This window comes from Pungitius pungitius, chromosome 13 (assembly GCF_949316345.1).
Source record: "Pungitius pungitius chromosome 13, fPunPun2.1, whole genome shotgun sequence".
In the NCBI taxonomy this organism is placed as follows: Eukaryota; Metazoa; Chordata; class Actinopteri; order Perciformes; family Gasterosteidae; genus Pungitius; species Pungitius pungitius.
In genome coordinates, this window is record NC_084912.1 from 7594289 (window position 1) to 7622141 (window position 27853).

At 44.2% G+C, this 27853-nt stretch overlaps 1 protein-coding gene across 3 annotated transcripts; it reads left to right on the forward strand.

Moving 5' to 3' along the window:
* Positions 1-27669, forward strand: zcchc24 (zinc finger, CCHC domain containing 24). Of its 3 annotated transcripts, none has more exons than XM_037465579.2 (5): positions 1-513; positions 3296-3496; positions 20611-20775; positions 23693-23768; positions 23901-27669. In XM_037465579.2, exons 1-5 carry the CDS (start codon positions 274-276, stop codon positions 23969-23971), a joined length of 753 nt encoding a protein of 250 aa, XP_037321476.1. In that variant the 5' UTR covers positions 1-273; the 3' UTR covers positions 23972-27669. The 3 variants fall into 3 exon arrangements, with proteins under 3 accessions (XP_037321476.1, XP_037321478.1, XP_037321477.1); XM_037465581.2 differs by having other exon boundaries at positions 23693-23735; XM_037465580.2 differs by having other exon boundaries at positions 23693-27669.
* Positions 27670-27853: the final 184 nt, after the last annotated feature.

A 27853-nucleotide genomic window follows, 5' to 3' on the forward strand; every position in this document is an offset into this window, starting at 1 on the left:
CTGCCCCGCTGCAATAAAGGCAGATAGCGGACCATGGGGAGCAGGGGAAACAGTTTATATCCTGACATGTTAGCGAAATGACTTTTGAGTAACATCTTAACTGGGACGAGGCTCCCGGCGTGAGGAGGACAGGGCCCTTTTCCCGAAATTAAAAAAAGGAGCACTTGCCATCTGCCGGGGAACGGGAACGAAAGAGCAAGAAAGCCAACAGAGTTTGAGACCGGGTCCAAGAAACAGCGGTGGAAAATCCAGTAGAGCCATTTGCATTGAAAGATGAGCTTGCTGTCTGCCATAGACACGAGTGCCTCCGTGTACCAGCCTGCGCAACTTCTCAACTGGGTCTATCTCTCCTTGCAAGACCCCCACCAGACCAGCGCTTTCGACGCATTCAGACCCGAATCCAACTCTTCCCACCCGGATCTCGGTTTCAGCAAGACTCCCGCAGCGGCGGACTTGAGCTCTTCCCTGAACTCCAACTATCTCAACAACTTCTTTCAGCTGCAGCGGAATGAGGTGAAATATGGCATGCAGCGTGATTATGTAGCGGGTTTAGATGTCTGGTTGTAATTTTACCAGGCCGATGAGGTTGATCTGCGGATTGTTGCACTTCGGTGCAGTAAATGTTTTAGCATGCACAGCATGAGCTAATCTGGTTGGCTATGCATAACTGACACGATATTTCTAACACGGTCTATTAATTAAATTGGTGTTATTAAGTCGAAATTGCACGGTGTGAAACGTTTTAATATTGTCTAAAACCCCTTTATAGGCCATGTATTGTTTAAGTACTTACATATGAGTACCTCAGTTATACTCAAACTGCAGGTAAACATCTGGGGAAATTAAGCTCATAAAAAGTTTAAATAAGCAAGTGAGATCTCACTCGATATTTAGATGGCTAAATATCACAGCCATGTTTCTATGACATTTCCTTTCCCTACAGGCAAATGGCGTTTAATAATCAGGTAGCATGTTGTCAGCATACTGATGAGTAATGGTGTATACTACGGGGGTGTTTTAATTAGACGTGTCTGTGAGCAGAGAGAGGAAGAGGCACAGATGGAAACATATTGCCCGGCACGCCTCTGTCTGGAGGGAGCAGACCACTGCAGCCTCCTGCTGAGCTCTGCTGCTGCCTCGGACCTCTGCGAATAGACCGGCTCGACAAACAAAATCAACCCTCGTTTTAAATACTGCCTATTTTTGTAGCCGGGTGTAATTTTAGGGACAAACATGCTGATAATGTGTACAGAGCGGGGGGGGGGGGGGGCAAACCTCATACTACTGACCCAGGGCCAAAGGAGCCCACTGGTGCCACCGTCCTGCATCCACAGAGCGTGTGTGTGATTATTCCACACACGGAGGAATAATCACACACTGTGGTCATAAAGGTATAGTGTAAAGATGTAAAGACGACACCGTGTGTTGATTGCACTCGGCCCACTTTTTGTGTTACTGTGACGCTCTGCTGAGGAAACGGATGGGGAGTCAGCGTCCATTATTATGGTGGTAACCATAGAGGCCCTTTGAAGTCATTTAACATGAAACAGTCCTCTGAAAATTGGGTGTGCACATTATACATTACACGCAATTGTGTAGTGGCATTTGATCCGCACGAGCATTACGTTTTTCAAACACATACAGTCTGGAAGCAGTTTGGGGGGAGGGGGAGGGGGGGGGGGTGCATCTCGCAACTCACGATACTGGCTGAGCCAAGTTAAACAAACAGCTGTAGAGATTTGATGCAAAAAAAATGTGGTTGTTTTTGCAGCAATGGATCACACAAAAGTCCACTCAATGTGAAATGGGGATAAATGGATGGATTTCCTGTTGATTGGAAACTTTGGACACCAGAGACCTCGCTGGGGCATGTAGATGTACCTTATGATAACCCCCCCCCCCCCTCCCCGGAGTGTGACAGCCTGTCCCGGGACCTGTGAAAATAGAAAAGATGGGCCACAGTTGTCCCCCTTACACAATCTGACGGGTGATGATGCAGATTGGTTGTCATCGTGGTCGGCCAACGCATACATACCCATCTATCGCCACACACACACACACACACACACACAAACCCCACAAAGACCTCCTGCAGAGTCTCTCACTCACTCCCTCAGCCACACGGACACACAAAATAAACAAACTCTCCCCACCATTAGCAGATGTGTGTGAAATCGGTTTCCTTTGGGCCGACAGTTTGGAAACTTCAGGCCAAACGGATGAAACGGGAGAGGGGCATGAACTATTTTGTATTTGTCAAAATCCTTGTACAACGTAAAGAAGGGGTAATATATATAACGGTAATGCACAGAGCTAAAAACACACTGCGGTGGGAACACTTGAGCAAGTACAGAGCCGCGGTGCTTGATTTACGACTACATGTAATAAATGAACATGAGTTTTAAAGCTGGAGCTGGTTAGCAAGACAATCTCACAGGCTGCTGATAGAAGATTTGGCTTTCGGCCCTGGCCCGGTCGCCAAGTCTAAGGTTTCTGTGCTGTGCAACGTTTGAATGTCCATAGCAACATATTTCCCAGACCGAAACCAGTGCTACAAGAAGAAGAGCGAGGAGGAAGAGTTCATCTGTGGCTTTTGTAAGCACTCGCTGACGTTTTTTCACATGCGGGTGGTGTCTCAATTATTTTTCATTGGTGCAGTAAAACTATTAAATGTCAAAGCAGATGACGAAGTTTGACCGTTTGTTTAGTAACTATTCAACAGGGGGGGTTAATTACCCCGACCGCCTGAAAACAAAAACGCCTGTGCTAAAATCAACATTATTTCACCCGGAGGTCAAACACCCCCCCCCCCCTGTTGGGTGGAGAGGAAGAGACAAACGAGAAGGTAAATTTGGGGACTGCAGCCGGTGCGTTGCCTGTTTTTAATATTCAAAGGGCATCGGTGGCACACAGCGCTGGCCTCTGTGGCTCCGAGCGGACTGACCACGGCTCGCTCGCCGCCAGCGGCGCACAGCGACTTTGCTGATGTTCCACAGGCTGGCAACGGGGAACATGCCTCCCATCTTGTTTACAGTGAGTCATCCTCTGTAAAGTCCTCTCTTTCTCTGTGGACATGCTCAGTACTTTTCCAGTTCATGAGCACAGCTGGGCCTCTGGCCAGATGTTCTGAATTTAATGAGAGAAATGATCTTGGAAGGTTCTTTTTTTTATTTTTGTTTTGTTTTGGGCACAACAGAAAATAGGAGAAAGGAAACCGGTGATTATTCTCAGCTCCTCTAACACCAGAGATGCAATATTTTGATGTTGAACCTTTTCTGCTTTTCCTTCTTTTTAGGCGCTAAACAACAATGTGTATAAGAATGTGTCACCCTATGGCTCCCTGAACAACATCGTGGAAGGACTCAACTCCCTGACGGACCATTTCTCAGACCTTTCCCTTTCTTCTGAGCCAAGAAAACCAAACAAAAGACCCCCTCCCAACTACTTGTGCCACCTGTGCTTCAACAAGGGCCATTACATCAAAGACTGCCCTCAGGTGAGACTCGCAAAACACGCATATTTCTCCATAATCCAGGTCTTCGGAGGACACAAATAGCGTCCATTGTCATAACTGTTGGAATTTACACTTCCTCAGGTTTTTTTTCCTTCAGTTTCAAGCCAACGATGGCACTAAATGCCGTGCTTTCTCCAGCCTCTCCCTCTCTCTCTCTCTCTCTCTCTCTCTCTCTCTCTCTCTCTCTCTCTCTCTCTCTTCGTCTTTGGCTCTGGTTTGACCTACTTGTTAAACAGGCTGGCCTCTGTCCTCTGTAGTCATGTGTGTGCGTGTAAGTATACGTGTGCTAGTGTGCATCTTAACTGCCAAAGTGATACACACTACAAGGAAATATCCGTTATAATCCGAATATGAAATAAGGAACATTTATTACGATTATTTTATGAATTGGCAAAGTTTGAGGGTCAAAGCTGAAACTGTCAAGATAAATCAATTCCCGAAAATAACATTTGCATTACTTTGCCTTATAGTTTCCTCCTAATTCAACATAGGAGTGATGAGCACACTGATGTTTGACAAACTTAGTGGTTGCTCCTGAAATTTGTAATATCCTTGCAGAGCACCTGGAGAGTTTTGGGTTTAGAAGGATGCTCGCCAATTTACTTTAAATAAGGTCCGGGTGGAGATATCTATTTTAAGATCCGTGTTGGAAGCATGGCCGGCTGCTAAAGGTCGAAGCAGGTGTGTGATCACTCAACATCTAAATAACATGATTAATAACGTGCTTTTATGAGTTTGGTGTAGTGTATAGCGCTTATATAACTATAGCGGCGATGTGGGGTTGCTGAGGAAGGAATGGACTATGAAATTGCTGTGGTGGATCTGCCATTGTGGTGTTGCATAGCGCCTTGTGAAAAGGCAGACGCCATTGCTGGCTGGAAGTTATCTGGTTTCGTTGGAAGAACACTGTGTCACTTTCCCTCGGAATTTTGGGATCATTACACAGAGTTCTTAGCTTGATGGACTCACCGTGCCTTATAATCTCCTCTCTCTCTCTCTCTCTCTCTTTTATTTTCTATCTCCCTCCTATTCCTTCTCTCCCTTTTCTTGGGTGAGGTGGAATCGTCCAAGTCCAGCCCTGAGTTTTCTTTTGCATGGAATGGTAATAAGGAGCAGATGTGAGATTAAAATGCTTTGACTTGCCTTATGACATATGATGACTGGTCTCGGGAGGTCCGTAAATGACCTGTGTGCTGATGAAATACCTCCAGGACAGCTTCAAGCTGCAATGTGAAGGAATTAGTTCATATATCGACAACTCCAACGGAGATTTGGGGTTGTAGTAGTTCTATATCATGCAGATGCCGCTTTGTTTTTCTTTCACTGTAACGCTGTAGTTGTTGCACCTCGATCGAATGATACCGATACTCGATGTGGGAGCAGGTGTGCAGCAACGCAGTGTGTTTGTTGTCTTTTCTAAAAACCCGCTGTGTACATTTAAACTGATCATTTTCACCATTGTTAAAATGAAAACGGTTAAAATGTCGCTGTAATAAACAAAATACGCCCTTCGCGGTAAAGGCTGTGAAATCCATCATGCTGTAGATGTGAGCATCCAGGCGTGGACCTCGAAGTCACACCGTTATCTGGTTTATATTTCGGCTGTTCGTTAAACTGCCAACAGTTACTCAAGCCTCCGAAAGGCCTCCGCACCTACACAGTTCAACACCGCCTCAGTTATTTAGCTCTCTCCTGGGCTTTTCTTCTCTCCATAAATCCACCTTCCACTTGTGCTACATCACTTGCACTATTGCCCAGTCACCTGTCAGTACGTGCCTCTTCTTACTTAACCAGCTGAGGACCCCAATAACAGATGTGACACGTCCTGCTTCAAATGACCCATTAGCCAAGACGTGGGTCATTTTCGAAGCTACGTTAAGGTAACTCTGATCCACGTGGTGAAGGCAGCACTCGTGGGCTCACAGAGTTCCTGGTATCTGCCTGCACAGGAATGCATGCGAGGATGAATGTGTCCCTGCTAATAGTGTGTACTGCTCAGAGCTTCTTTGCCAATGAAAACAGAGGCTCCTGCTTCACAGAGCGCTGCTAAGTATGTCACCCAGGTCCAGCGTGGAGAATCACATTCTGACCATTTGGACAGTCTCTTCTTCACTTTGTCACAACATGGTTTATTGTGTTTTTATCGTTAGGTTGTGTCGTAAGTGTCATAGTAACTTATGTTAACTTTTTTATGAAAATTGAGCAATATCACATTGATTTACATGTGCAGTAGTTTTAATTTAGTGGTAGTGTTTTTATTTCTCGATTGGCTCTTTATTGAGAAACCCATGAAAATAAAGTGAACTTTTTTTTTTTGTGGGCATCCATTGTTGTCTAAAAACATCCAAGAGCACAATGATCCTTCAGTTCCTCCAGACTGCCTGCTTGGGCTTGTGTCTTGATCTCCAGCCCACCTCCATCATGAACTGCACTAAGCTGAATGTTTATTGAAAATTGTAAAAAAAAAAAGAAAATTACTCTTATAATTCCCGTTGACTTCATTTTTTAATTATCAAATTATTGTATTGTGCGCTTTAAAATCCCCTTACTTTTTTTTCATGCAGCTGAAGGAGAGTAAAGAATTTAGCCAGTGGTGGATCCATTACCTTAATGACTGTGGTCAACAGTTTCCCCGTCCTTTCCACCGCCTCGCTCCGAGAGGATAAAGTACAGGCAATCAAATAGTTGAGGTTATCAACGTGTTTATGCAAACACATGCAATTCAAGACCCTTTTTTCTTCAGTTATAACATGTTGCTTTTGGACTAACACAGAGAGGAAGCCTGTGGCTTTTCTAAGAGAATCATTTCTCAGGGAACTCTTGGTCGCGGAGGGGAAGCCGCAGGCCTGGCAGCAGCTGCCCGCTGCTCCCTGTCATGGCGAGAGAGGTGTTATGTAAACTGGCTTTTATTCGGAAAATGAGGTCGTTGTCCCCCCCCCCCCCCCACCCCCACCCCAGTTATGAGCAGAATGCCCCTCACTGCCATGCGTTTGGCCCCCTTCCAAGATGTCTTCCACTCAGGACTTGGTTCCGTTTACTGGACTCTCAGCGGTTGGCCCCCACCTGTAATTTGAGTGATCGAAATGATTGAGTGACATCGTCTTGCTTCGTCTCCCTGTAGAAAGATTAACTCACGGAAAATGTCTTTGCCGGAATGCAGGTTTGTGGGTATGTGGGGGTGGCTGTTGCTGCTGCTGTGTATGTGTGTGTGTTTTATGTGCGTATCTGAGAGTTACTGCTCCATTCCTGGTCGCAATGCATTCCCCTGGTTGTTCATCAAAATTATAGTTTCCAGGACTTTTTTTTACTTTTTGGAGAAATGTCAGATATTTCAAAACTGGTAGAATACTTATTTCCATAAAAGCATAAGACAGAAATAACTGATCTGACATCCACTACTAATTCTGCTTTGCACCTATTGCTTATTTCTTACCATTTTGCTCATCAAAGTTTATGTTAAATAATAATAAATAAATAAATCTATGCTGTTTTCACTAAAGTAAAGTAACAGTTTGAGGAAACAGGATTATTAGCTTTCTTGGCACGAGTTAGATGGGAGGATTCACTCTTTTATATGATTTGTTTTTTAACAAAGGAGATGTTGATTAGTGAGCTTGTGCTAAGCTAACCACAGCTGCCTGTCAAATCATAAGTTAATTAACTAACCTGTCAATGGTAATCTTATTTAATGCACAGCAAGAAAGCTACTAAGCATTCCCCCCCTCTACATATTACAAAAGCATCTCACTCTTTCCTCTCATCAAAGTCCTGTCGACCAGTCTTCTTCTCATATGCATCTGATCTGTTTATCTGATCGCTGATCAGCTATTGGCATATGACATATCTGTGACCATATGCCAATAGCTGATGGACCTCACACCTTTTGTCGTGTGATTCTGTCGTGTGAGACAAATGGTCCCCATAATGTCCCTTAACAGTGTCAACACGGAGACCTGAAGCGAGCTGTGAAGTGACGGCCTCTTCACACCAGAGAGAAATCACACTTTTAGTAATGTGGGACTTGACTAAATGATTAAATGCCTTTTCTTTGGTGGTGGTGATAAACTTAATGACTGGTATTTACAGCGGCCCACTTTGTCTCCCATTGTACGACGTAACGTGATGACACACGCAGACTCACAAGGTGAAAACAACAGTAGCCACACGCTGGCATGGCTGCCATTTAAAGCTAATTGTATTCTGTGCAAGACTTTGAGAGTTGTTCGGGAGACAAATACACTTATAAATTGTCAGGGACAATATAATAAAATGGCTTTTGAAATACAAATGCTTGAGGACAAAAAACAAAAGCTGTTTTTTCCTTGATTGAAAGTCTACTCGGTATACGATGAATTCATTTAGTTTTTCCATGAAAAACTCAGTTAGTCAGAGACAGTTTAAGGGCTTAACTTGTTGGCAACTGTGTTGTTTTACTCCCTTCACCCAAGTCCATATTTTCCCAGCTGGCTCTGGTATCAAAACAAAAACGCTTCGCAGACTATTCGGTTCCTAACCTGTAGCTCCCTGTAAAATTCAAATTTTTCACTCAATGAAAAAGAGGAAAGCGATTTAACTCCACTTTACGGTTCCTATGTGCATTATTTCTATTCCGTATTCAGAACAGCTCGGACTCGAGCCTGCGGGCAGAACATCGGTCGAACCTTGTATTGGAAACATGCTGTTAAATAGTCTAAAATAGCTTGCTCGCGCTGTTTGATAGTCAGCGCAGTGCTGATTACTCAATAGTTCAACAGATTATGTGGGCTTAACGTAGACGGAGACGTTAGCTGCGCCCTGGAGGCTGATGTTCCTGGGAGGAGAGAGAACATTGATCCTACATCTGTCCTTTAGCCTTTCTAATCTCTTTTTAACAAACCTCCGGCCTTCACTGAAAGATATCTTCAGAGGAATCGTGTATTTACACTTTCCTCTGCCTCAACCAGCTGTTTTCCGTCTAGCCTCATTCCCTTCTCTCTTTACGCATCCAGCAGTTGCGTAACCATGGCGATAAGCGATCTTTCAACGCCGCGGTCGCACTCCCAACGTTTGTCATCAGAGAATGTTTCACATTTTACCCCCCCACCCCCCCGTTATCCCGGGCTGGGGGGCCGATTCTGACATGGCTGCAGTTATGCGCTGTGGCAGCCGGGGGAGTTCGGATGTGTCGCTGACATGGAGTGGGGGCTCCGACACACACACACACACACACACACACACACACACAGGGAGAGGGTATAGTCGGAAAAGCTTCAGATGGGCCCGAGAGTTGAGGGACGGCAAACCAGCGAGCCACCGAGGGGTCAGAGGGCCACTTCCCCTGAAAGGAAATCAAAGTTAAAAGAATGATAAAAGTGCGGTTTCCTGCCAGCTGGTTTGTGTTCTGCACAGAAATCCTATTCTTCCTCTGAGTTTTTGCTGAGACAACAATCAGCCAACTTCCTGTTTTGGTAATCGTGGCCTCATCTTGGCCCACTTTTACATGATAAAGTCAGGTGAGTTTGCAGCTGAATACATATATGAAAATGTAGGCTTTTAACCTCTCAGAAGAGAGGTGTACGAAGACAGATGAACAATTTATTAAAGCTGTGAGCTTTTCCTCAATCAGAATGTATAATTAAGGTTCTTCCTCTCTAGCTAAAGACCCAGGATGTATTGTCTGCATATTTGGAGTCGCTGATATAATACTTTGTTATGTGAATGTTTTCCCTCTGACGCTGCCGAGTTAATAAAAGGAAATAAACAATACTGTGTTAGGGGCTGTTGCTTCTCTCATTGCCTTATGTAAGCCTGTCTCTGCAGCATGAGAGAAACCAGCTCACTGTTCATTTGCAAATCTTCTCCCCTTATCTGCTTCCTCTGTCTCACAGTACCATGGCACAAACCCCTTTTAGAATGTAACATTTTACCCCCCCCAGTGGATGTCAGGGCACTAAACCCTCCTCCGCCTGTTAGACAGAAGGTCGCGCTAAAGAATGATGGCAACCGCTTTAGCAATTACAAACGTCACTTTGGCTGCCATTTGTAACACAACTACAGTGTCACGGGGGTCAGAAGCAATACGCCGAGGCGTCGGGAGCTAGAACAGGATGGTTTCTTTCTCACTGAAGGAGGGGGGAAGGTCAGGGGTCAAATCTTCTCTACAGCGTGATGTCCAGTTAGCACACCGGGGTTTTGTTAGCTCTTAAAAAGTGCTTGTGTTGCCCCCGTATGCATATATCCCATCACATTTTTGAGGTAAATAAGACCCTTTCGGAACGCAATGGCCTCTTTTCACTGTATAATATTGCAGCTAATTGGAAATCCAACCACCTGACTTACATTATCCTCTCCACCTTACAACCATTTAGTTAACTAGTGGGCCGAGAAAAGTGGAGGGTGAAGAGGACTTCCGAATGGGTCGCAGTTTGACACACCGAACCGCCGGACTCACACTCACACTCAACGTCAGGCTTATTGATCGGCATGTGGTCGAACTAGCCTCACAGCCTCGCCGATTCCCGTCGAATGAACCCGCAGAGGCCCCTCGAGGGATGTGAGATGGACCGACCGAGGGGACGGACAACCGGACGGACAGTCGGAGACACTGTGAAGCTGCGAGTGCTGGCACACAGGGCTGGATTCGGTGTCAAGAGATCAGGGGCTCGACACTGCTGGCTTTGTGTCGCACTTGAATGGGCACCTTAGGGAGAGGCTGCGGTTCTGAATGGGCGCCGTTGGGGGAAAGCCTGAGTGGTGGGAATGGAGGCTTGTAATTAAGGCAGTCATTGTACGCCTGTAAGACAGAGAGGTCGGGGGAGGCAGGTCTGTATTGTTCCCCCAGCAGGGCCCTCGCTGCATTACAGTGGGCGTCCTGCTCAAGTATGTTTGGATAGAGCCTTGGATCTTACTGAAGCAAAAAAAAAAAAAAAAAAGAATTACAACAACAAACCGCACAGGCGGTCCTACATAGTTTGCTTGTCTATATGTCAACATACAGACCACGGGCCTCTTCTGTGGTTTTAATGCTCTTTTATGCATAAGTATCTTGGAGGTTCTTCCCTGGCATGCGACCCAGGAGCTCCATCGCTCTCAGGAATGAGGACTTTGTTAACCTCTGTTCAGAACACGGTTGCGGTGATGTGAGGTCAAAGGGGTGTGCGCACGTTGTTAAAAACTACCACAGTGCATTGGAGTGTAGATTGTAGACATTGGTTTGTGGATTTCTCCATCATAAAGGTACGTAGATACGTTAATAGGGGATCTGTATACTGAGATCGCACTAGAAAGTTGAATAAATAACTATTCTGCAACTCCTGAAGGCCTCATGCAGAGCTTCTGGAACTTTCAAGTGAAAATAGACCTTGGTGAATATCTCTTTACTTACTGGAAAAAAAAACAAAAAACAGAAACCTTTTCTGTCCCTCCGCTCCGTCTGTACGCACTGCCCTGCAGTGTGTCGGGAAGTTTGTGGGAGGGATGATGGCTTGGGGAGAGCGGGGGGGGGGAGTTCAGCCTGGGGAATGTTTTTACACAATGACCCCTGATCTTCCTTCCAGTCCCAGCGAAGGCTCTGAAGGCCCCGTGTCTGTCTCTGACAGCGAGTAGGGACTGGACCTGGAAACAGATAAGGCTTATCAGGGAAGCTGAAGACATTTCAACTTTTCGCTTTCAACCCGCCATTCAACCCGAGTGAAAAGCACATTTGGCCCCCACCTGTCAACGATTTTTATTTTTGAGGAGTTATACAGAGAAAGAGCCTCTACAGCGAAAGCACAGAGAAACCATATCGGGCCATAGGTCCAATATAGCATTGACGCCAAGTGACAGTGATTTTAGCAGCACACGTGTGCAGTATATCTGGTAGAGGGTCTTACAGAAATATACAGACACACACACACACACGCTCACAAACACTTCCACCCCATGCGCACACATGCAAACATAGACAGCAGCAGTATGGACCCCCTGTGACAGACAACAAGATGTTGTGTGCACCTCTGTTTGCCCCCCAAACCTGCTCTTGTCATTCACTGAACTGGTAACCCAATGCTGTGGTGCAGCTGCACAACTCATTGGGCTTAGTGGGACCGTGGCTAAGTCCAGGGCTAGGAGAGAACAGGGAGGGGGGGGCGGGGCGGGTTCACACCCACAGTCCCACTCGGCATTAACGGAGGGCCTTGTAAATACGGGGAGTGTAGGAGTGTGGTAACCAAGCTTCCGGGTTCAATTGGGCCTGGATTTCGAGGCCCAGTTGCCTCTCACTCGTGTTTTCCATGAATGAAGAGTGAGGAGAGAGCATGAATTCTGTCGAAAAACATCAGTTTTTTTAAAGCAAGAGATTGTTTTTGGAAGGCAGTATAACACCCACATGATTGACTCTCGGGGGGGGGGGGGGGGGGGGTTACCCGTCAGTCATCCAAGAACATGACATTGAGATTCTGTGGCCGATCAGGGAAGCTCGGTTGTAGAAATCGAGGAATCTTGGAATAAGGTTTTGGCGCTGAGCACGTCAGTGTGGCGATATGCTTCTGCAGCTGTCCTGGAAACGAATGACGTGGGTCATTTGACCCCCCCCCACACACACACACACAAACCCACACACATGTGCACACATGGCAAGTCCATATTTCCTGGATGCATTGTGGCCGTTAAATGAGCTGCGGAGTAAGATGAGAATTGGAAATGACTTTCCTAGTAATCAATTTATTTTAGGGAGGAGATTCCTTGAAAATATTAATCCTCTCATTATTGTTTTGGACAGCATCAAACAAGGTCCCATAGAACAAGACCTCCACCTCCAGTTTATGAAAACAACCACAAATTGCAGGTCACAAAATTTCATTTGTGCGCAGTAACATCATTAAAAATGACTTAGCTGAGATTTAGTTGAATCTAAATCAACAGATGAGCATATTGTCTCAACTTTGCCAATTTATTTCATAATATAATAGGTGAAAGCTGAATTGTGTCCTGCAATGGTCCTGTTTATGATCATTTTACTAGGCCCAGCTTCTGACAGAAAATACCAGTTAAAATGCCAGTTAAAACTCACAAACACAGGGAAAAAATATACATATCTTTGAGAGGACAAGCAGCATGTTACTTACGTTATATGAGTCCTTTGATTACTACAAGAGTGCAGCGATCCTTTGTTTTATTTGACAGGAATAACCACAAAAATGATTGAAACAATAATAATTTTATGATCCAGCATATTGTTCTTGTTCTTTTACATTTTCTTGTGGGTAATTGATGACATTTTAAATCAGTAAAGACTTTTTTTCTGGCAAAGGCTGTACGGTTATCTCCATGACTGACAGCTGTGGGATCTTTTATCTTTGTACAGCTGTCTTGATTTACTTTTTCCCTGTGTGATATCTCGGCATGTCAAAGAACAGACTAAACATAAGTGATGTGATAGGTAATGTTACAGGACTTCACAAGTATCCGAGAAAATGCTCAACCTAGAATCTTGTTCTTTTATAAGATTATTACAGAAACCATCTGTGTGTGTGTGTGTGTGTGTGTGTGTGTGTGTGTGTGTGCTGTCTCTTCCAGTAGAAACACACACGCAGGCACATACAGTACACACACACGGTGCACTTACTCTGTCAAGCAGAGAGCATTTCTTAGAATGAACTATTTTGGCGTCCCCACAGAGCTGGAAATGGACTTGTGGTTGTCCTTTACAACAGTTGTCCTCTTGACGTCCTCCGCGCTGTATCATAGTGAGATAAAAACCCTGTTTATAATGACTCGGGATCTCAGTGGTTCAAACCAGAAACCTCAAGTGCCGCTGCATACTTAAAAAAAGAAACCTATATATTAAGATTTAGGTTGTTTTAAATGTATTAATATCCACCCTGAATAGACTGCACTGGTGAAACTGTATCAGCTCCTGTATGGTGTGCCATCCTTTTAAAACTTTGCCTGTTCAGATTGAAGTTTTTAAATAGCTGTGGATTGGATTAGGCCCTGTGGTTGTTATAGTTCATCTCCTCACTCTGCTGCTTCCCTCCCAAGTTAGACCTGGAACAAGATAAATGCAGCAAATGCACAAATGCCTCATTGGCATAATTAGACTTGGAAACAACTGGGATGTGCTATTGTGAGTAAACCGCTTTTTATAGTGTAATAAAATGTCAAGCGCATATGAATAGCCAAAATATAGAGCTTTGTGAATATGAAACCTTTTCAAGAATAGCTCCCTGACCCGCACTTGTCTGAACAGGTTGACTCGTAATGGGAAGTCATATCTGATGAGCTCACGTGCCGTCGGTGAACTAACATTAGCAGAGATAATGTATCTTTGTCAGTGAGTCCGTTGTATCGATGCGTACTATTGTAGATTGAGCGTTAACGTGTGGATCGACTCATCGACGCATCGGATGTGTGTGTGTGTGTGTGTGTGTGTGCGTGCACGTGGAGCTCCCAGGCAGAGGGAAGTGTTACAAATAGCATCCTGAAAGTGGCCCGGTTGGGCCGGCTCTCCGCTTGCCCTCACACACCGGCCTCCAACGCGCTGACTGAGTGACCACGACATTTAAATAGCTTTGAGTCTATTCCAAGTTCAAATCTATTCTTCTGATCTAAGTACCACCATCTCAATAAACAGAGCTCAAGGCGATGACTCAATCTGGATGAAAGATTTACTGGATTTTACATAAAAGAAATAAGCAGCAGAGTAAGATTATGTGTGAATATCTGTCCAGTTTAAATAGCACAGTTCAGAGCAGTTCTTTCGTTCGACCTTGGCGTTGTACAGCGCAGTATAAATGCATCAACTTGTGCTCTTCGTCGCGCAAATGTTAGGGTGTGCATGAACCCAAAGTGTGCGTGATTGTGGTTAACAATTGTGTAATGCTGAGGTTTATACTTAGAGACAACTCTACAGGACAAGAATGCTTACCTCGGCGATTGTAGGTGTGATGCTGTGAAGCAACGGGAAGAACACGAGCGATACGCCACCAGTACGGCCAAGATGAGTCTTTAACCAGATCTACGGACCCATAGCCACACATGGACATTTGGTCTACTGGGAATATTGTGAGCCTCATGATTATCAGGAGTAATGTGAACATCTTATGTCCATAAAGACGGATAACTCAGCCTTCTCTTCTGCTGTAACGGATTGGAGACACAACTGCAAGACCCTGATTTCCTCTGAGGTTTGTCTTTACAAACATCATAGAATTAAGTGTGAGGTTCAGTGTTTAAAGAGCTCTGTGAACCTCATGTTACAGCTTTAGCTGTACAGTAGAAGACCAAACCACATGATTGATTGTAATATGGTTACTGAAATGAAATGTTGAGGAAATATTTCCTTGTCGTGTCTCAAAGACGGATAAGGCGTGATTGATTGTTTTCGAGGTTTCACGGAGGAGAAACCGGTTCTGGGTGAAACCACAGCCCGGTTTCTGACTCCCCTCCCCCCCCCCCCCCCCCCCATGTGGCCCTCATCAGAAGGACTGCTAGGCCCACAACGCTAACTGAAGCCACACTAAAGCATTTAGGGGTCTTATCAGAAATGCTACGGCTAATGAGCAAACCAAACAAAAACTCTGAAAGACTCAAAGCAAAACATTGTGGAGTGAACCCCATCTTTAAATCTATCTGTTCCTGGACTGCAGCTTAACCAAATAAATATCCTGAGATGAAGACACAAGAGCAGACAAAGAGGCACTACACACGGGTTCTGGGGTGGTTTCTGGTGCGCTAGTGTTGCTCTCCGATGATGCCCTGGGGAGGCAGAGAGGCCTGAGCTCCTCCGCTGCTCCTTTGTTTACACTGATGGCTTCCAGATGCTAGCTAGCTAGCGATTGGAGCGCTTTCGGGAACGCTGGGGAGCAGCCCAGCAGTTCGGGGCCGGTGCCAGCGGGCCGAGGTCGAGGCACCTCAGGCGGGGGGGGACACGCTAGAATAATGTGGCTTTGCTTTGCAGTAAGTTTCGAAAAGTTATTTTGAAGTGCCATTATGTGGTGATCTTAAATACAAAAGTGTCGCTGACGCTGTCCCTGATTGTTGGGGAGACATCATTGTGCACGATGACACAGAAAGTGCTGCATATTCCAGTTTGCGTTTGTGTTTTTTCCCATGCAGAACGTTTCCATTATTGTGTTTGTTTTAAGATTTTCAATTGGCAACCATTCAGAAGCCGCAGCATGTTTCTCCACTTGGGTCCCTTGTTGCCCCCCCCCCCCCCCCCCTTCTCCCCCCCTCTCCCAGAATGTTGTTAGAAGCTAAGGTGCATTGTGCACAAGTGAAGGGAAATTTATTACTTACTTACAGCACACCTGTTGCGCCCCCCCCCCTCCCCCCTCCCTGGTTCAGCCTCTGCCACTTAGAAAGAGACAGCTGCACCAGCAAAGGAGCAGTCCAGAGAGAGAGAGAGAGAGAGAGATGTGACAAAGATGGCAGCAAAAAAGAGAGACCCACAGAAAACAGTGGCTGTATTTAGAGCTTGTATTCCATGGTGGGATGGATAAATAGCTCCCATGATGCACCTGGCTGAGGTTCTGGCACGGCGTCGGGGCCGTTCAGTCTATCAGCGGAAACGCTTGTCCTGTGTGCAGCGAGACACAGCTGAGGTAGTGACAGTGTCATTCTTGTGAGAGACTTGAAGCGGTGGCCATCTGCACACCCTCACTTGACCCCCCCCCCACAGTTCTGACTGACAGTCGGCTCGCTGCACCCTCAGGTCTCAAGTTTCTGTGATGTCAGAAAACGCCGTTGGTCATTGGGTTGGTGATTTAACCAAGAAGCAGTTAAAACAAAATAGACGTTGGTCTAAGAAGGCTTTTTTGCTCTGTTTTTGTGCAACAACAAAAATGTGCAAAAGGATGGGACTTTTCTGCATATGTTGTCGTGGTCTGAACTGCCTTGATGTGGTCAACTCACAGGCTTTCAGTGATGGAACAACTCAACGGTTATGTGATAGGACCATCAAATCCTTCCGGAAGATCGTTTATTATTCATCATCATATTTTTCATCAACGCTATTGTTTTTTATTCCTCTCTGACTCCACCAAACCACCAATTCTGAAGTGTTTAGGTTCATCTGAAGACCTTGCTTTATTTATATTAAAGTTGAGCGTCATTGGCCAGCGAAGACCTTGCTCTCCAAATGCAGACCAGAAGAGTGGTTGGATACAATTACTACCGACCCTTTTCCAAAGCCTCAATGTTGTTTTACCCACCAAATCCCGTGTTTTTCCTCGTAGAGGCAGGCAGACAAACCGCTGAATGGCATCTAGCGTTCACATAAAAACCCAGCGCTTTACTGTCAGCACTGTCTCCTCCTATTAGTTATCTGTGGACTGACTGTTGGCAATGTGTGGAGCTCGCATCAACCCTAGGTAGATGTGACCAGTATGTGTGAGAGGCCCATGGTCACGACCTCGAAAGCAGCAGTCTTCCAGAATAATCACTCTTCGGGGGGTTTAGCTTGGACGAGACGTCTAATATTAAACTAACCTATCCCGTTGCTGGATTAAGGGTTCAGGTTTACGTCTAGTGTCTGTTCACTGCTCATGACTCTTATCCCGGAATGTGAGATCAAAACCAATGCAAGATCACCTTTAAGCCTCAGACAGTAGTCTGGACCACGTTCATTTCTTTCCGGTGGTCAGTAATAGATTCCTGGTTTACTCCAGAGACGAATTGCAAGATGGTTTCGTGGAAAAGTGATATTCAGACGGCAATTTCAGAGTCAGCCGCCCGGGCTGCATGGCTTGTAATCAACTTCACAGGATTACCTGAATTAGCCTCCCCAGTGGGTGTCTTCTAGACCAGGATCACTAATTTACACACGCCTCGTCGTATTCACTAATCTACCTGCCACAAATCCCTAATATCGCTCTGTTTGCACAACCGATGTGTCCTTAAAATCAACACTCGAAGGGATCGTCTGCACATTCCTCCACATGATAATGAGTCCGATCCACTGTGGTTGTGGCCAAAGCTAAAGGGGTTAGTTAATACCCTCTCTCTTTCTGACTTGTACGGCCTAATTGAAAGCAGAGCAGCAATTTTACGACGGCACTCTGTGTTTCTCGTGTTCTGCCCCTATGGAGGCCATCTGCGTTGGATTTAGATTTCCTCCTTTCCTCTCGGTTTCTCTCCCTCGGCAGCCTCCTGAGAGAGAGGGGCTGATCGAAAGGTCTCTCCGCACTTGGCTCGAGCGACCGTTGGGCTTGTGTGTGCACGTTGGAGTGTGATTCCAGAGAAGCGGGAGGCTGTTTTGCATTCAACTCAGATGTTAATAATTCCACAATCTTAACAAGCTTTCTTCTGTTTCTGTTCATCTTGTTCTCTTGAGTCTCATAGTAGTCTCCCTTTTTGCTTTATGGTCTCTTGTTATTGCATTTAATGCAGTTTGTGAGCTCATTAACCCGACAGCATAAGCCAAAGAATGATGTGTGTCCTTCTAGCAGGGCTAAACCCCGAGTGGGAGTAGTGCAGGAAACAGTTTGCCGAGACTTTCCAGTTGTGTCTCAAGAGCGCATGAGAACCTGCGGATGTTGAGTTTGTTTGAGCGTGTGTGTGTGTGTGTCGCTGTTTGTGCGTTTATGTCTGTGTTACTAGGAGAGAATTGATTGCACCAGGGAGTGTTTGTGTGTGTGTGTGTGTATCGCATGCGCACAGGCTTCACCTCACAGTTCACTGAACCAAAGTTTGTGTGCATGTGTGATCTTGATGCGTCCATGCTGTGATCCTGTGTGGTCAACTCGCCGTGGCTACGGAGCTACTCCTCTGTGGACGCTGTCCTCGACCCTCACGCCGACCCTCAGCTCAGTAGCGGGGCGCTAGCCCGCGGGGGGACATAAACAAAACATCGACTCCACGCAAAGTCGGCTCGCCGTTTCCTCGCTCATACGACGTCAAACAATTTCAAAGCTTTGCTTCCCTTGACGGACACCTAACGCGCTCTAAAGGCTCGGATATCTGCATTTACCATCGGGCTTGAATGGGCTCTATTTGTAGAGATAAAAGGAAAAGAAAACACGTCCTGCTGTGGCCCCTCTCTCCCGTAGTGTTGTGATGACGCAGTTCCATCAAATCAGTCAGTGTACTCAGTGTATTATGAATGGTTTTGTAAATGTTGCTTTAAAAGGCATCTTAGCGTACTTGTTTTCCTGGGAAACGGGCCTAACTAAAACATTTGCTCAGGTTTTGATTTATAGTCCACTGCACCGCTAATGGACAGAAGAAGGAGTGAAGAAAAGCTTTCTTGATTGGCAGCCGCCCTGAATCCAACTGTCAATACCAACTGTGACTGTTATGTTCATTACTTGTGTATCTCAGACATCCAAGTGTTGCAATGGCCTGAAAACATGTGGCCACGGTGTGAGTCTATTGTCCAGATAAAGACTACTTATTTGGAAATTACTGTGCAATTGTGCAAACTAAATTCATTAGAATTAGCTCATTTGATGAAACCAGTAAGTCCTCTTATATATCTGTATATTTATCTCTCTATATATATATCTATATATAGAGATAAATATACAGTATATATCTATACGTTATAAACTTCATCAACCAAGATGTCATCTACTTCTCCCTCTGGACTGGATAGATTAGCCCTTTGCTGTGTGTATATCAGAGTCCTCCTCAAATTGATTGCACACACGGTTGTACCAAATCTGAAAGCACTCAGCTGCAGACGGAGCATGACGTGCAGCCAAAGGCCAAGGCCAGTCCATGGAAACAGCATGGAGCTGGAGAGGAATGGTCATGAGGCGGATGAGTGCTGTTTCTGTCCTGCTGAGTCCTGGCTGCAGTATCAGGGAGAGATCTGGGGTTTTTTAGTTATTTTTTTTTACATTTGAACAATGGGACGGGATGTTCAATTCCAGCTGTTTGGGAATCCACATGAAGGGTTAAGGTTAGACCACCTGGGTAGTACACCTGGCACTCTCATTTATAGTGGATTTTTAAACCTTCAATTAATTGGATTTTTTAAATTAGAATATTAGTACACTTCCTACAGCAGAAAGCTTTTTTTTTGCTGTAATTTAGCTGTTTTTCGTTTTTTAAAGGTTGAAATGCACAGAATGTCATTCTGTAACTAGATACTTTTCAACCCCTTGCTCCAATGGCATTGCCTTTGAGATTTCCCGTCGATTGTATACAAACAATTCTGTCCGTTTGTACATACCGGCGTTCTGCAGACCAGCAGGAGTCACATTTCCCAGGCTGACCGTGGGTTGAGGTCATGCTGTCGAGGGGCCAGATTGAAGCACAGCCGCTCCTACTTGCTGCTGCTGATGTAAACTGCTGACGTCTGTGAGGACAGCGTCACATGCTCCTGATTAAAGTTCCTATTACTCACACATGGGTTTGGACAAATAAAGGGAAGACCGTCCTCTCACTACTCCGGTACCCCTCCATTCCTTCCAAATATGAAAACAATGTGCTGCAGGCTTGCAGCTTTGAAAAGATTGTACTTATAATACCACAATTTCTCTCTACTCATTTTCCTGATGTTTAACTTCCAAATTGATTCATTGTGTTTATTACAATCCCCTCTATCATAGCGTGACATTGATTAAAACTAGGCAGATGTACACAGATGTTTGATGATGGAGCTTCAAATTGATAACGAGCGCTGTCAAACTTACTCATCAATATACAATTTTTTTTGGCAGGATAGAGGACAGTTTGAGATTTGTCCTTTATACATAACAGCAATATTTTTTTTCTGTGGCATGAACAAAATTAACTTTTAAACCAAGGCAGAATAGTGGGCAAAAAATAAAGTTGCCAAAATGAGGTCATCAGAGCGGCTCCTCCCAACTATATTGCTTTTTCATGGCCCACTGACAGTTTGTAATCATTTCCCTCATGAGAATCAGAGGAGTAATTTGACACAGCTGCAATGGAAGTAAATGCCAATTACACAGCCACATATTGTTCCAATATTGTGTGAAGGAACGTGCTCTATGATGAGGGTGAATATACGAGGGATGGACACACCCTGCTGTCAAAGCTCAGCATCAGTTATTGTCCAAGAGGTTCTCTCTGGTTTGTTTTATTTCTCAGGGTCAAGAATGTTAAAAGTTTTTAATTTCCCCCACATGTGGATGCGTTTTATTCACTCACGCTGTTCTTTACAGGCCAGACCCAAAGGTGAAGGGCTGACCCCCTACCAGGGAAAGAAGAGATGCTTCGGAGAGTACAAGTGCCCCAAGTGTAAGAGGAAGTGGATGAGTGGCAACTCCTGGGCCAACATGGGACAAGAATGTATCAAATGCCACATCAACGTCTATCCACACAAACAGGTACCCTGGGAATTTGCTCTAATGACTTAACGTAAAAATTGAAAACTTTACTTGTGCTGGTTTTAGTGGTAGATTGAATCCCCCCCCCAGATAGTTAACAGAGTCCAGGCTCTGATGTGCGTGACTGCGTATCGTCTGCAGAGTATTCCAGATGGTTTTATTAAAACAGAATAAAGATCATACCAATAACATTTGCTTTATCCTCTTTGGTAATAAACCAACACTGAATAAACTGATTTTTGATGATGTGACGGATACAAGTTTTGAATTGTTTACTTGATTTCAATCTTTTATTAATGTCTCACAGACGCAAACTACCTCTGCGGGAATTGAGGCTTATGGCTTAAGAAATTTCTTTCAGCATGAATTCATGTTAAACAAAAGATCCTGTGAGCGTCATTCAGAGGAGCAAACACTCCAGAGGGAATTAACGTGCTGGGGAGCTCTCTGTCTAACCTTGGACTTTCCTCGCAGCTTGTTGAGATGGATTGACTGAGAAAGAATCCACTTGGTTTTCTTCAGTTACAGATATATTCATCCACAAGCCTTCGTCTTTTAATATTTATGCTTTTCACATTCCTCCAGTTCTACTTCCCGAAATAAAGTCAGGATCACTGGACAAAGCCCTGCTCGTTGTCTGAATACCACGGAGGGCCAACACTCACACTAAATTAAACAGGAAAAGGACCATTGCTTGACAAATATACCCAAGATGTCGGGAAAGTAGTCAAAACATTTGAGGACAATGGAAAGTTTAGGGGTGCGTTTGCATTGCCCCTCGATGGCTCTCAACTAGTCGACTATGTCCAAAAAACGCAAGGAAAAACATGGATTACAACACAGAGAGGGCAAATTCATTCTCAGCGCAGCAGGACATTATTTAACTACATCTTTACAAAGACCATGGCGCTAATGTTCCGAATGCCAAACCCTGCACTTCTAATGCTTCATTTACTACAACTGTCAATTATTGCAATGATTACTTTTGTCTGTTCATTCACCTGTGAGAGATCGTAACCAAGAGCGTGACGATGCTCTTTAAAAAAGCCTTGGTGGAAGACGTGCATCTGACGTTCTGTCCACAGAGAGAAGACCTCCCTCTCCTCCTCCTTCAGTCTTGTGGCAAAGCTACAGACAGCCAAGCAAATTCCCTGCATTTGAAAAGTCACCCACTTAACATATTCCCCCCCCCCCCCCAGTCAGCGTTTGAAATGGACCACTAACCTCGGGGTCCTCAGCCTCTCAGCCACGCTCCCTCCTGCCCTGCGGATTCCCATAAATAACCTGAATATGTATTTTACAATCCAATCCACATGCATCGAATATTTGGTGGAAAATATATTTCTTGGTACGACCATTTGCATTTGGTATAGAAACAGGGGGCGCAAAATCCATCAGCTATGATGGGGAACGGATCGCCCTTCCTCTACAAAATTATGGGCTTTTAAAGGTTAGTTTACTAAATAATTGAATCGTGTGTAACATTTCAGTGAATTTGGTTGCATTGGGCAAAGTAAGTCTTCCGGCGCTCACGAGCGCGCTAACTGACAGTTAAATCTATTCCAACGACAGGAAGTGAGGAGGCCAAGTTAAGCCCAGAGAACTCTTCTACACTCTTTACTCTTCATTGAACGAAATGAGGAGTAAAGAGGTCAAAATGACCGACTAGTGCTAACACGTTCCTGGCTGTAAGCAGGTAGCTCGTTAGCTATAGAATTTCTCCATCTGGGCCTACGAGTAGCCACTACGTCACCAAGATGGACAGGATGACCTTCTGCTTTGCCACTTCCTGCTGTTACCGGGCCATTGATCTACGTGAGCAGATGGTTGTAGGACGGATCTTTTCTTCAGGCTACGTGGATGTTGCCCTCACGTTGTGTCCAGTGGAACGTCTCTCTCTGGTTGAACAACTCCCCTGAAGCAAATAAATATATATACATGATTCCTGCTTTGGTGGCAAACTACACCATACGAAACTAGATTGGGTTACAACAACAATATCCATCAGGCCATGGGCGTAAAGGGGGTGAAGAATGGCCCCTTCCACACTTCCTAGTGGCTTCAGGCCCCGTCTTCTAGCTGCCTTCATGTCGATCTCAAGTACACAGTTGTAATGTTTTGTGCATAGTTGCGTCACTAAATCGGCTACACAGACGTACAGCCACTGTCTCTGGGGTGGAATGAAATGTCTCCAGGACCCCATTTGCCATGATGACACACATACTCACTTGAGTACACTTACACAGGGAAGATGCCTGCAGGTTCAGGGCCTTGAATCCAGTACCTTCTTACTGGGGACTGAACCCCATGAACTACATCAGATTGTCCTTTTCTCTGGGGCTTGATGTCTTTGATAATACACATAGTAGATAGTGAAGTCTCAACACTCCCTGGCAGGGACCCACGGTAAGCGTGTTTCCTTCAAGTAGACCGCTTTGAATAAATAGCGGTTTTCTAAAGGAAATTTTAAAAAAGCTCTGACAAGAACAATAGATGAGAAATACAATTTTCCAGACAGATGCTGCAAAACCTCAAAAGTTTCTTGCCCAGATTGATTCCCTCTGTCTCCGATAATCAATCCACAAAAAGCCATTTCTGAAACGGTTTTCTGATATTTCCAACAAGGTCATCATGACCAAACTGGATCTTTTTCTTTAATTCCAGGCTCATAAAGTGTGCATCGAGTTCCAGAGCTGATGGTGCGCTGCCATATATCTGCAACTAATGTGTTTTGTACACGTCTGGTCTGCGAGGAATGCGCGCGAGGCCCGAGGTAGCGAGGCCAAAGGCTGATGAGGGATCTGATGGCGGCGAAGCTGCTTTGCACCACCGGCGTTTACGCCTGCGCGCCGCTCGGCTCGCTCTCTTCGGGTGTTTTGATGGTGACTCACGACTGGTTCTCTGTCTGTGTCCGCAGCGCCCTTTAGAGAAGCCGGACGGCCTCGACGTTTCCGACCAGAGTAAGGAGCACCCCCAACACCTGTGCGAGAAATGTAAAGTCCTGGGCTACTACTGCCGCCGTGTGCAATAATCCTCTTTATTCAGAGTCTGAGAGCAACTTTTGTGTCCCAGGTCCTATTGCTCATGCGTCATCAAGGCTGTTAACTTCCTCCCCTCACTTCCAGGTTTCCCTCATCTCTGCCCTGCACACAACACGGCAGCCTTTCCTCCTCACGCCTTCCCCCCCTTCTCTTAGAAGACTCAAATGTAGCCAATGGCGCTAATCGCTCCTTTCCCTGCTTCTCAACCATGCTTTTTTTTTTTTTTTTTTTTTTTTTCCTGCGATGACAGAATTTGATGATTGCCTCCAGGAATGAGAGGAACATGTTAACTTAGGATCAACACCACCAAGTGCTCTTCAGCGAAACGCAAAAAAAAAAAACTTCTGCCAAAATCACTGACCTTATTTTCCTGTGCCTTGTGTATGAGAAAACCACGTAACCCAATTGATCCCAACTCGCCGTTTAACAACCAGAAACCATGCATTCATCAATCAGCGTGTACTTCCATGGTGTCACCGACATGATTGGTCTCGGTGCATTACCTCACCTTGGGATTGGATGGCTTTGTGTCCTTCCTTTTCCTTGCCTAGTGAAGTGTGTAGTAATGTGACGTGTCTCTCGTGATAGTGTAATGTAATCGGGGCCTTTGATGTCTTGCCGTATTTAGGGTCAGGAGCACATCTTATTAACTGTGAATTAACTGAGGGACAATGTGCCATACATCCCTAGCTTACATTGGGCCTATTTATTTTTCTTGTTATCTAGTGTGCAATTTGAATTCTTAACTTTGACATACAGAAATGTTTTTTTTTTTTTTTGTATGTTTGTATATCACATTATTGTGTAACTGCGTCCAAGTGACTTTAGAAACTACTGTAGGTTCAGTCGCTCCGTGTCTAGATTTAGTGTGTTGCTAACACAGGTTTTTGTCACCCTCTCTAGAGTATTTTTTGTCTGAATTATCTATACATTCTATAGTGTTGGATATATAGAGATGTTGGATAAGCAAGTTATTTTAATTTAAAATCACATAAAAGGTTATCGGACACGAGGCTTTTTCGCCTGTGTTTTAAAGTACTTCAACTTTTTGCTACTCATATTTAGATTCAATAGAGTAAGGCCTGAACCACAAATTAGGGAAATACAAAAGAAGATGTTGGTTTGATAACAAAAGAAAGAAAGAAACCTTTGGGAACAATGTCCAACAGTTGAGTGCAGAGTAAAGAGAGAGCAGACGTTTTGGAGAACTGAAATCATTTTCAGGTCGGTGGAGAGAAACCATGAGATTCAACGTAGATGTAGATGGACGCATTTGTAAAGCCGTGATGTTGAAGATTCAAGGACATGTTGAAACCGATGAAGAGTTAAGTTCACACTTATATTATTTTTTTTAGGAATATAAGTGCCTACTATTATACACCAATGTCTTTATAGGAAGAAAAGTTCACATCCTGTTTACAAATATCATTGTGCAGTCAAAAGCACTACAGCGGAAATTACTGTAGCTTTGACTCGTAGAAACCTGCCTTTCAACCAACCGTGTTATAGAAATTGTAAACTATTTCATACGTACTGTACACTTAGCCTTATAAAAGCTGGTTGAGTATATTTTATGTTGTAATATAAGTTATGTGCCTTTAAAAAATTGAAACCATTCTGAAGTGTCAGGACTACACAAGGCCTCTCGAAATTAGAAAAAGACACGTGTGGATGAGGAAGTGTACGTGCACGTGGTAACTGTGACGCATAGTGGGTTTAATGCAAGTTAAAGATGTGACAAAGGACGGTAAAAGAAGGCGGTTCATCCGTTGGTTTGCAGTGGCATGCTGGGAGTTCGCCCTCGAGTCGGAGGCTGAAACAGCATTTCCAGCTGGCAAAAACAATCCTATTGTGGTTTGTTGTCATGGAATATCCACAAAAATGTTATTTCTTTGTCGACGCTGACAACACAGCGGAGCTGCTCGTGAAACCGTGGACCTCACGCTTTGTTTTGTTAATCAATTGGAGTTGCGTTCATCCAAGCAACCGTGGGGTTTTGTTAAAAAAAAACATTCATGGCCTCAGTGAGAAAGTATTTTACAGTTTGAGGAGATTTAGTCTGTAAAGTCAGAGTCAGGAGGCTCCTCAGATGCACTACGGAATAGTTGAAATCCAGACTTTTATTCCCTAATGTTGTTCAAGCTCCTGAACGCTGGATCCTAACTTTCCCATAATGCAACTCAAAAGCCTCTTTCAGAAGACTTCCACTGCCTGGTGAAACAGCAACACCTTACAAACTCCTCCAGTTTGGAACCAGCGGTTCTTGTTTAAATTGCGTCTTCAAGCCCAAGCGGAGATGCCTGGGATGACATCACGTGGGTAATTTCCTCAGTATCGAGTGGCTGCAGTGAGAGAAGATAGTCCATGAGGCATCACTGGTATCTAAGTCCATAAACAAGCAACAATGGTTTTGTGGTTCATGGAGTTCTGGCAGAACAAGGACGGATCCTGTTGGCGAGTTTGGTCCAGCGCAGAGACGTGTTATGAGGAGGACATTTTAAAACGGCAAATAAAAGAGCCAACGGAAGCAGTTGTAGGAAGGGATTTGACAAAAAAAAAAGGAAATCTCTGCTTTCTGACATAATGTCTTGAACGCATATACTTGACTTTTCAAATTTGCTCTTTTTTATGAATGAGATGTGTATTTTGGAACACTTAATAGATGTTGAAAATTTTACAGCAATCCGCAAAAACTCAAGAGTTATTTCCCTGAAGAAGAAAGACTGTTTTATGTATATATTTGATGGCCATCATTATCAATGATAGGAGCTCTTTCTAAGTGTTATGCAATATTGAAGCTTTTTTGTGTGAAGAAGGGCCTTTTGCTGAGAAGTAAACAAAGCTGGACGGGCTTTTTTCCTTTATGTTTTACAATAATCTGAGGGGTTATCCTGCAGAGATATTTATGGAAAGATTTTTTTACAACATATTTTGTATAGAATATGCAACAAGGTTACACAAAGAAGGAAATATTGATGTCTACATAGAGTATTAAGAGAAAAAAAAAGCTGGTACATAATTAATAGTCTCTCTCAGTTGTAAGCCATTGTACGTTTGTGTTTTCGTTCAGATGTTATCGGTGTTGAATAAGTCACTATGTTATTCTATGTAACTAATTATGAGCTGTCACCTACATCCATACAGTCACACGTATTCATTTCGTTAACAATGTCATGAAGATATGTATTGTGATAACATGCAGAAATATTTGTGTTTCTTGATTTAGTGACGGATACTCACCACTGTACAAGCACATTAAACTGTGAGATGTAGTTTGCTTAAAGCAGCAATAACAAGAAACTATTATAAAAAGATATTAGTAGTTTAGGGAGTGTATACTTTGGTCAAGAAAAGTGTGACAAAGAACTATCTTAGAGTTTGCATGTGCATGTGTTTGGTTTGAATTAAATATTATTTTGTGCAATGTATACTTATTTAAATATTTTACAGTAGTTTGCAACAGCGCATCTTGTTTTTAACATTATCAGCAACTTGTGAGTATAGTGTTTCATTTAGCATCAGCAAATAATTCATATTTACTGAATGTATTGTGTTAACAATTATGTGGTCAATTTGAAAAGTTATGTTTGTATTCTTGCCTGTCTGTATCACTTGGGATGTTTGTGTTGCAATAATGTTGTACTTTGAATTGGACAGAACGCAGGCGTGAGGTGGGTGAAGAATTATTTTGGGAAACAAGGACATCGGGTCATGGTTTTTCGAGAGTAGACCACAGGTCTGTTTTTCATGTCCATGAAATGGCATTCCAAAATGTGCCTTATTTGTTAGTTGAGAAAACATGTTAGTGCTTAAGTGCTGTTGGGAGTTAAATTAAAGTCACATTGAGTTAAGAGTGCTGTGATTATGTGGTTTCATTTGTTTGGCTCCTCTCCTGAATTGTTGTTACCATAACTGGGAGCCTGATTTCAGTTAAAAAGGGCAAAAATAAGTTTTCTGAGAGCTTGTTCCAGTATAACAGCAGAGTATAGACTTCGCATGCGTTGCCTTTGACCGTAAAATCCCCAAAGTCTGAGCGG